The 11,072-nt window shown below is 47.8% G+C and overlaps 1 protein-coding gene across 1 annotated transcript in view; it reads right to left on the bottom strand.

The window, feature by feature from the left end:
* SLC40A1 (solute carrier family 40 (iron-regulated transporter), member 1) overlaps positions 1-11,066 on the bottom strand; it is a 21,453-nt gene extending 10,387 nt beyond the window's left edge. Inside the window, exons 1-4 of the mRNA XM_015566111.1 lie at positions 10,850-11,066; positions 6,451-6,610; positions 3,992-4,107; positions 2,797-2,923 (exon numbers count right to left, since the gene is read on the bottom strand). Coding sequence (XP_015421597.1) covers positions 2,797-2,923; positions 3,992-4,107; positions 6,451-6,610; positions 10,850-10,954 — 508 coding nt within the window. The 5' untranslated portion in view covers positions 10,955-11,066. The remainder of the gene's footprint in view (positions 1-2,796; positions 2,924-3,991; positions 4,108-6,450; positions 6,611-10,849) is intronic.
* Positions 11,067-11,072: the final 6 nt, after the last annotated feature.

Below are 11,072 nucleotides of genomic sequence, written 5' to 3' on the forward strand. Positions count from 1 at the left end.
TTACCCACAGAAACTCCCAACTTCAAAACTCCTCGGGAATCAAGACTGACTGATCTCGGGGCGGGGGGGACCAGAAAGGATGAACCAAAGCCTTGTGTGCATATAGGCACAGCCCACGGACACAGACAATAGTGCGGTGAAGGCCTGGGGTGGGGCGGGGGCTGGGTGGAGGGGAGCAAGCATGGTGGGGGTGGAGGGGACATCTTAATACAGTCAGCAATTAAAAAAAGAAAGAAACAATAGGAAAGGGAATGGGAGCAGTTAGCACACAGCTCGCCTGTCCTCTTTATACACATCCCGTCCCCTCCACCCACTCACACACACACAGAGCACCCACAACCCTGCGCTGGGCTCCTAAATCTTTGCCTGAACCACATGCATGATTCCTGCCTGGAGGAGGTCGCACTGTGTAGAGACACAAGCTCAGAGCTACCGGGAATCCCCTCCTTCTCTCTTCTCTTTTTCCTTTATTCTACCTTTTTTGTTGCTCTTTAACCCCTTTTTGTTGTCCTTTAACGCTGCCTTAAAGCAGAAACAGCACCCAAAACCCATGGTGAGACCCCTGCTGGCCCTCAGGACGGAAAGGTTTTGTACCCTGTGTTGAAACATGGTTCCTATAACACAAGTCCCGGGTGAGACCCTGAGAGAAGACAGGCGTAGGTTTTGCCTGCACTGGGGCCACTAGCTGGACTGCTGGCCGAGTGAGCACCACTGGCCAAAAGCTAACGCGGGCAGCTTCCTTCCTTCCTTCAACCCGAGACTCTCCAGAGGCTGGGAAGCGCCTGGTTGGCCTGGCTTCCCCGCTCCGCAATCATTCCTAACATGAGACAGACAGCTGAGCCTGCCCATGTGGCCATGTTTGAGCATCCACCTATGAACCAGGAGGTCACAGTTGGGTTCCAGGTCAGGCACATGCCCGGGTTGTGGGCTTGATCCCCAGAGAGGGGTGTGCAGGAGGTGTTTCTATCTCTCTCTCTCCCTCTCCCTTTCTCTCTCTGATTTCAATTAAAAAATGTTTTTCTAAAAAAAGAAAGCTTGCTGAGAAACAGCCAGTCATATATTTCCTGTTATTCTGCATCACTGCCCAGCCAAAAAGATCCCACAAAGTTATGTATTATTTCTTTCCTTTTCTTTGTTTTGTTTATATATTTAGAAAAAAATGAAAGATTCTGAGTAACTTTGTCTTTAAGCAATACCTTTTTTTTTTTTACAGATTATTCAGACTTCAGAGTCTAAATGAGTTAAGAAATTCAGACAAGGGAAAGAAAATCATTTGAAAACCAACCCCTCCCCCCAAATATATTCCATCAGATATAGTATTTTCAAAATATATCCTTTTATGCCCTCTGATTTTGAAAACATGGACATGTCTTACATACCTAAACTCGTATGTTAAAAAAGACTTATCTTACAGTTCAATACGACAAGAAGAGATATGGGATTACTTCCTCTCGGTAAATGGCCACAAAAAGAAAACTCAATGCGAATGGCCACTTGAGCTCCAGGGAGCACTTCCTGCAGCAGATTCGCCTGTGCCAACGGCATCCTGTGCGCACCATCCTACCCAGCATCGCTCTGCACCCCTAAGTGATGATTCCAGCAGATTCTCTCCCTTCTAGCCTTCCACAGGTTCGGCTTCTTCTCTCTCCCCTTCCTATCTTTTTTTTTTTTAACCACATGGTCCAAAGTTGTTTGCTAACCTCAGCACTAATCTTGCCTTCTGTGCCCTAGAAAAGCTAGTTAAGGCGTGAGGAAAGCCTTTCTTGTCTGGCAGGATGGTTGGGCAACCTGTTTGTGATTCGCATTGTCTCGGTGTTGATTCAGCTGACCTGATCAGCAGATGGGTGTGGCCTTCCTCCTTCACCTGTCATTATCAATCCAGTCGGTGTCTCTGTGCTGTGTGAGGGGCAGGGGGGATGCTGAGTGAGGTAGGTGATGCTGAGCCCCGGGAATGCTGATGTAACAGGGCACGAAGCTTTGCAAGCATTCTTCAGTCTTTCTGTGGCCTCTTGTGTATGTTTTCTAATGAAGGACTAAGACTATAAGCTTCCTAAAACTGTATTCGCTCCTCTATTTCCTTAGTACTTGTAACTGCGATTATATTCCATCAGATATAATGTAATAGAAGTTATAGGTTATAACTTTAAAGGAGAAGGAATTAGCATATAGAATCTCTCCTAGAATTAAGCTGTTTCTATTTGGTTTGGAGAAAAATAATACCCACAGTATGACTGTAAGTACTAGTGATCATCTCCATAGTATGGCCAATAAAACCCCATGTGACATTTTCAATGTTCTAAGTATTAAGTGAACATTTAGAAACCATTAACAGAACTTTAAAAAAGTAACCGCTCAAAGGAAATGTTCTTCCTTTTGCCAGGCCTGCATAGAATAAAAAACTTCTTCATTATCCTATACATTAACTTCGTAGCATGGAGATAAATCTTTGCACTGAGACCGATAATGTGGTAAGAAAAAGATGATCCTTTCCATTTGTCCTTAAGAAATACCCAGAAACAAAGGCTCGCAGTCCTATTCACCACTGATGAACAGTGAACCCTAACATGGTCCATCTAGCAGGGGTTCTCAACCTTCCGAAGGCTGCGGCCCTTTAATACAGTTCCTCATGTTGTGGTGACCCCCAACCATAAACTTATTTTCGTTGCTACTTCATCACTGTAATTTTGCTACTGTTATGAATCATCATGTAAATATCTGATATGCAGGATGTATTTTCAGGGGCCGTGACCCACAGGTTGAGAACCGCTGACTAGGGGAAAGAGAAAAGCAAAGTACCTGCTAGTCTGCTCCTGTCTTCGCCTGCGACCACGACGATCCAGTCCCGCTGGATGGTGATGGCAGTGGCGGTGCTGGCCAGGTTGGCGATGTTGGCGATGGTGATGATCAGGATGTAGCAGGACGTCTACAGTCACAGGGAAAGGGCAAGTGTCAGGGTCCTGCGCCTCCGCGGGCAACGTCCGTCAACATGGCCGTTGGTGGCATAACAATCAAACTGATTTTAACTTCATTCTAACCAACCATTTTATCTTATACACATGAAACCATAGATCCCCAGGGTCCGGCTAAAGAGCACAGTATCTTCCTAATCTGTATCCCCCGTAGCACATATAAAAATCATACTAGTCACATGAATAGTCACGTGACGGTTACCGTAAAGTGTTAACATAGGGGCCGTTTTACTGTTTCCCCCACAGACGTCTCCTTTGAGAAAGTGTTAAGGGGAAAGTGTTGTCTTAGTCTTTTCATCAACAAAAAGGGAATGGACCTGAAGATCTCTACGGTCATTCCTGGCTTGGACACTCCCCAACCTCGACCCAAATATACATGAGAAGATCCAATGGTGACATCAAATCCATCCCTTTCCAGCAAACCCATCTCTCTTTTCCACGAAGCTCTCATAAAAATCATAGTGTGAGAAGCTATCTAGCCCAAGCCTCGCCTCCAAAAATACCAATTTTATTGGAAGAACACAATCATGACTGATTAATATATATAGATAATATTTCTTATGTAGTATGAACGAATTATAGGTTAATACTAGTGGGCTGAAAACTAACAACTGAATTATATTATGAACTCTTAGAAATGCTATTGAAAACAAATAGGAAAAAAACCCATAGGACAAAATTTAAATTCAAACAACTCTTAATGAGTACCTGTTATGGGCAAAACATACACACACACAAACACACACACACACATACACACACACAAACACACACACACACATACACACACACAAACACACACACACACATACACACACACAAACACACACACACACATACACACACACACCAAAACAACAAACCAATAACTAAATAAAACAAAAAGTTGGGGGATATTGTAAACACAGAGATCAGCGTTAAAAGTTCCCATTTGAAAAACAGACACTCCCTGGCCTCCGAGGGCTTTCTTGCACCACTCCCCACGCTCAGCTCCCGCCATGCGGATGGCGGGGAGGACTTACGAGGACCCATCCGTGGTACATGGTCAGCAGCTCGTCCTTGTGCAAGAAGACCATCATCAGGATGATGCCACACAGGATGACCGACACGTTCTGTATCACCAGCGATGTCTGGGCCACTGCAGGGAGAGACCATGCTCACTACATGCCACACCAGGACGACCCAGCGGGCTGCTTCTACCCGTCCATCACTGTACCATTGCCCAGTGCCATGCCAACTACGGCAGGAAATAAAACCAGTGTGACTGCAGTGGATCCCACCTCCCCACTCCCAGGACAGCCACCAGGTCACACCCTGCACTGGCATCGCAGACAGAAGGATGGAGTGCCCATCTCTTTTCCTTAGTTGGAGCCCTTCATAATGACACATTTCCATCCCATTGATTCTCATGAAGGCTCACTACACAGGCAGATACACAGATTACACAGGCGCGATCCAGCTCCCAGCTCTCTCACCCATGGATGCTCATGCCAGAACAGGTAGGAAGTGGTGAGGGAGGGGAAGGAGGGGTCTCGGATCCGTAACCTCCCCGCACAGGCCAACCCTGATCCGATAGGAAGTGCGGGCGCACAGAAGAGACGTGTGAAAGTCTGTCGGGGAAGCAGCACGTGTTTCCTTTGGCATCGAGGTCTGTCTCTGCTGTGGTGCCCTACGCTACCCCTCCCCCCACAGAAAACGCGGCTTTCTCAGAGCGGAGGCAGCCATCCCTGTAGTGAAGCGCGGGCGTCAGGACAGGTGACACCCGGTGAGGACCCCTGGGCGTCTCCTCTCCCACCCGCCAGGCAGAGGACCCCGGGCAGGACGCTGAGGTCCCACGCGCTGTGTCTGGACGGTGAGGCCAGCACACACCTGCCTCCCTTCCTGCAGAGTCTGATGCTCCAATAAAACGCTCACCGAGAGCTCCTTAAGCAAAGCGCCGCGTGTGTGTGTCATGACAGCCCGTCTTCAAGGACAGCCACACGCAGCCTGACTTGGAGGCCACATCACAGCCTCAAGAAACAACAAACCGCCCTTTGAAATTAGCTTGAAGTAGAACCCGGATGTGTAACTCATCCATGGTGCATTCACGGGTTGCACGAGGATTGAAGAGCAACGGAACAAGGTTCTTAGCTCTCGGGACCCCACCTGCTCCAGGGGGGATGGACAGGTGAACAGTAACCACCAGGGTGTACGCAGCACAGCAGAGGCATGAGCTGAGGCTGATGGGCACAGAGGGAGGAGGGTTAGCTCTGCCTGGAGACCAGAGGAGACTTTCATGGAGGCGCCAACGAGCTCATTCCACGGGACCCAAGCGGGCGCCTGCTGGCCCACCAGCTCTCCTCCAGCTCGGCGTCCCCTCTGCCCCACAGCGTCAGTGCGCCACAATCATGGCTAAACCCCCCACGGATACCATGTCTCTGCTCCTGTGAATGATGGTGTAAAAAGCCAGGAATTCTTTTCTGGGATAGAAACATTTTTCTATCCGCATTTGGGTCTATTAATCCTCACAACAGAAAGATGTGCATCTTGACCACTTTACTAAAAGCGTCAGGCCTCAGGATTTGATCATCAGGGCTCTCCTCACACTGACTGGAACAAAGGGTAGCCCAGCCCTCCCCCAGCATCCGAGACAAACACGGACGGCTGGGCCTTCGCATGATCAGTGGAGCAACTGAGGGAAACGCTGCCCTATTCATCCGGATACTGAACTGCTCACCCACGTTGTCCCTTTCCTGTAGCAACCTGACGATGTCAGCATTCATGCCCGGAGTAAATGTGAATGTATTTCTCTCTTCTTTGCCCTAAAACATGTATAACTCGGCCCTCCGCGCGGCAGACTCAGCCATTCTCTCTTGAATCTGTACTTTCCAATCCCCTGCACACACCTCTGCGTGAGATAGTCGCCCAGGGCGCGGGAGCGAGCCTGCCCCAGGAGCCTCACACTAAAGAGACTCCAGTGTGAGTCCTGGTGAGGAAGAACCAGAGTCTAGCAAACTTTCAATGTTTAACACGGTTCTCAGAAAAGCCTACGGGGTTAATCATTGACATGTGGGATGTCTGAACAGCCAGAGGTGCTCCCCCAACCTATGAGCTCAGTATCCTGTCACCCTAGCCTTGCGCAGGGGCCCAGAGCCTCCGTGGGGAGGAGCTACCCAGCCCCCCAGCACTCAGCGGGGCGCACAGTAGGCCGCCACAGGGGTTTCCCTGCAGCTCAGGTGCTGGTCCATAAATACAAAGGCATGGCTGTAACAACACTCACCTTTATTATTATTTTTTAAAATGTGTTCTTATTGATTTCAGAGAGAGAGGGAGAGGGAGAAAGAGAAGGAGGAGAAACACCGGTGATGAGAGAGAATCACTGATCGGCTGCCTCCTGCACGCCCCCTACTGGTCATGTGCCCTGACGGGGAATCGAACCGTGACCTCCTGGCTCATGGGTCCACGCTCAGCCACTGAGCCACGCCGGCCGGGAAGCACTCACCTTTAAGCCTGGCGTTCTTGTCCACCCAGTCGCCGATGATGGCCCCGAGGACGAGCACGGACCCGGCCACCACCAGCCCGTAGACGGCTGTCAGCAGCAGGCTGTTCCCATAGAGCTCCACCAGGAACACCGACACCGCGAAGTGCCACATCCGGTCCCCCTGGAACCAGAGGGAGACAACGGTGGCCGAACCGTTTTCATTTCTGGTCAGTTATTCTCAGGAAGCGGCTTGCTTCTCTGAGGGCACTTTCGGGCCCCTCAGGAGGTTTTCAAGGATGGGTCCTCTATGGATGGAACACTGGCCACGGGCAAGACTGTCCATCCTGCCACAGTGGAGGCTGCTCTGGCTCAAGGGCTAAGCAAACCGGAAAGAACATGCTACTAGTGAAGCACACAGAATCCTTTCCATTCCAGAAAAAACACGTTTCCGGACCTAAGAAGGTGTTTTAAGGCAAAAGCCGATGCCTAGTGTGTCAGGTTCCGAGGTGGAAGGGCCTGTCCTGAGGTAGTTTACCTCTGAATCAGCATGAACCTAGAGCAGAGCTCATGAACAGTAGGGTGCCTTGAATGCCAAAAAAAAAAAACCCCACAAAAACCCACCAGTTTCCTAATTTGTAAAATGATAAGAATGAACCATCTCTAAAGCCTTTTGTACCTCTAATGTTCTAAAATCTATGCTTCACTTCACAAACAAATTTCAAAGTCATAAAACAGCAGGGCAATCAGAAAGATGAAATTAGTATGGGCCAACTCAGGCACCGCATAAAAGAAGACATCAGAAATAAATGCATAGCAAGCAGCCATTTTTACACTTTAACAAAGATGGGTTTTGAAAGGGGAAAGAAATTACTTATTTCTTCACTAGAGGCCTGGTGCACAAAATCCGTGCACTGAGGGTGGGGGCGGGGTCCCTCAGCCCAGCCTGCGCCCTCTCACAGTCCAGGAGCCCTTGGGGGATGTCCGACTGACGGCTTAGGCCCACTCCCCATCAGTCAGACATCCTTAGTGCTGCTGCGGAGGCAGGAGAGGCTCCCGCCACCGCCGCTATGCTCACCAGCTATGAGCCTGGCTTCTAGCTGAGCAGCCCTCCCCCTATGGGAGTACATTGACCACCAGGGGGCAGCTCCTGCGTTGAGCGTCTGCCCCCTGGTGGTCAGTGCACATCATAGAAACCAGTTGTTCTACTGTTTGGTCTATTTGCATATTAGCCTTTTATTATATAGGATTCCAGAGTATACAGGGAGTTTGGGAATTCACCACTGCAAAATGTAGCATAACAAACTTTTCAATGAATCAGTTAAATTAATGTATAAGAAATCTATAATGGACCTTGTTATATTTTAGGCTCCATTCCTAATAGGTTAACATAAAACAGGACAACACTGTTCTATCATAACCTACCCCTGGAAATCACTACAGGACACATTTCCAGGCTAGATTCTTATGGGATGGGAGAGAGGAGGTACTCAATTCTGACCTCCATTCCTCTAAACAGCTAGCTCCCAAGGAAAAGACTAAAACACATAAATGCACCAAATGGGAGGTTGCCTCAACAAGTGAATTTCCTCTTTTTTAACCTAAAGAGTAAGAAATATTATTCCACACTATTGCTTCTTCCTTTTTGTTTTTCTATTCCTATCTTTTTTCCAATGGAATTTGTTTTAGATTCCTCCAGAGCATCAAAACAGATGCTATTCAGAGGCAACTTTCTGTCTTGCTTATTCTGTATGGCATGGCCCTTCCTTGATAGAAGGGAATAAAATTGCTCCAGTTACCCCAATTTCCAAAGCTTTTTCGTTGTAAGAAGTAACAGCTTCTATGCTCACAAAACCCCCAAATCGGGTAAACTCTAAGTAAATGTTGACCAAGTACAACTGCAAGCCCACCCGTTCCTTCCTTACGTTCACTCCCTGCCTTCCCATAAGCTCCGGCCATACTTGCTTACATGTCCATCTACACCCAGTGGACTAAGAGCTGAAGACCCACTGAATATCAGTGTGTGAACAATCACAGTCATTCCTCAATAAGTTCCTCTCTTGTTGAGAGGGACTACGGAGGCACCAGAGATTCAAGTGCATGAAAATCAAGGTCCATGGTCCCATGCACCTTGCATCCCAGTGAACAAAGACCAAAAATACATTTAGAATAGGTCAAGCAGTGTAAATGCATGACAAAAAATAAAGGTAGGATGGGGTTGGAAGGTGGCATTTTGCATGAGGCAGTGACAGAGACCTCTACGAGCAGGGACCGGAAGGAAGGGAGGGCTGGGCCATGCAGACATCTGGGGTATAAAGGGAGACAGGTCATAGGATGGTGACATAAGATGGAAGCAACTGGCATCCCTTTCAATGCCTTTCACTACAGGTTATCTTTCTGTGAGTAGATATAGTTGTTAAAGCCCATACTAACCTATGTTAAAAGCTCCCTGATAGAATCCACTTCTTACACTACTTAGTATTTTATATAGTGTCTAGTGCAGTGGTTTACAACCTGTGGGTCGCGATCCCTTTGGCGGTCGAACGACCCTTTCACAGGGGTCGCCTAACACCATCCTGCATATCAGATATTTACATTACGACTCATTACAGTAGCAACATTACAGTTATGAAGTAGCAATGAAAATAATTTTATGGTTGGGTCACAACATGAGAAACTGTATTTAAAGGGCCAGAAGGTTGAGAACCACTGGTCTAGAGGAAAACATATGGATCCACTGGCAGGTAGAAATGAAGTCAGAAATAAAAGCTTTCAACCCTACACATATTTAAGCTCATATAACCTTCTACGGTAACACCTCCATATTCAGTGTATAGGAAGCCATGGTTTGGGGCAGGGAAATAGATAGATAGATGTAGATCCATCAGCTATGATTGTAGTTGCTGGTTTTTTGTTTCTTTGTTGGGGGGGGGGGGCTTGCTTTAAATATAACTTTCCCACAAGAACTCCCTTTGCTCAACTTACTTGTAAAATTGCCATAGCTTCTCACTTTGCTATGGAATTTACATTCTGACCAAACAACCCTCTTTTGGCAAATCTGACCTCCCCACCTATGAACAGAAGGTCACACAAACCCTAAACGTACTGGGATTTGGAAATGAGGCACATCGCTGCCCTAATGGACAGGCCCAGACCATAGGTGAGAATTTCAGATCCTCTCCATCACTGGTGATTGTTTTGTGTGCTTTTTCAATACTTCATACTTACTGAGTTAAACTGGAACACCAAACCACTGAGTTAGATTAATGGAGAGGACTCTCACTAGCTTTCCACCCAGAGCCGGCAGCTACTGGAAATGAAACCTGCGGGATTCCTCCTGCTCACATGTGCCTGCAGGGCCCCTGTCTAGGCCTCGGGAGAGAGGCGCCTGCCTCCCGCAAGGCCAGCTCTGCTGCTGTTTCTTCAGGAACTGATAACCCGGCTGAGCATTCCCCCAGGGCCCGGGCGCAGATTTCCTCCTACGATAGGGGGCATGCACGTCTTCAGGACGATTTATGAGATGTTTCCAACTTAAAAGGAAAGCAGCCGTCACCAAAGGTCCTCTCAAAACTCTTTCTCCTTACCTACGGTTCTTAAACGTACTCAGACTCATCGCTTCTGAACCAGAAGAACAATTGCTTAATTTTAAAGAGTCTAATCATGAGTTAAATACACATCCAACACCCTTTTGGGATTAGTCTTTCTGGGGGGCGGGGGGCGGTTTGAGGACAGAACCCAGGCCCACAGAAACACAGGGCCCTTACAACACCACCGAGGAAGTCAGAGGAAACACTGGGTCAGGTGATGACTTTCAGTGCTTGATGGTTTCAACATAGCCTGAGGGGCCCCACCCGTACCTGCCTACAGGTAACAATTTTAAAGGCCAGGCTTTTCATCACTCAGGCATTTGTGCTGGGGGTCCATTCTATGTACATTAACCTTAGGATGCTATGTTCAGCCTAAGTCCATCACTCTGCTATTCTCCTGTAATCTCATAGTGCAGTATGCCGAAGCAAAAATTTAACAAAAGAAAATTAAAAAATTGAACATGAAGGAAAGAACAGAAGGTATCTGAGACAGCCATTCATTCTTAGCAGCAGATATGACCACTTACTAAGCCTGGTAACGAAAAAAACAAACCATTGACAAACAAGGCAAGTACTACTGCTGTGGTTAAAGCTGTCCTTCGCTACTTGTTCAACCTACATAAAGTGTAATAACCTGATAATTAAATAGTATTTACTAACCCTGTGGGAAAATACCCTGGGGGGAAAAACACTTTTTCATAAAAGCATGTGTTTGGATAATGTTATGTCTCTCGCTGCCCGACAAACAGGAGGGTGGCTTGAAAGAGCTGGCCCCAGTCAAAGGAAACCAGAGTTGTGCAAGTGTGAGGTAAGAATGACTGCACAGGCTCACTTACCCAAGTGGATAAGAAATGGCCCACGTAGAGAAGGAACTTCGCCGAGGTCAGGTAGTTTGTTAAGGATCCTGCAAAGACACCCACGGGGCGGGAGATCAAAAGCATATTTTGGCCCTGGAGTTAGAGGAGGTTGGAATGTGTGTCCGTTTTAAAGGACCGTGAAGCAGGACGATCAGGAACGACGCGGTGGGGTTGGCCACTGTCATGTTATCAGGCCCGCGCG

This window comes from Myotis davidii, unplaced genomic scaffold (assembly GCF_000327345.1).
Source record: "Myotis davidii unplaced genomic scaffold, ASM32734v1 scaffold221, whole genome shotgun sequence".
NCBI classification, from domain to species: Eukaryota; Metazoa; Chordata; class Mammalia; order Chiroptera; family Vespertilionidae; genus Myotis; species Myotis davidii.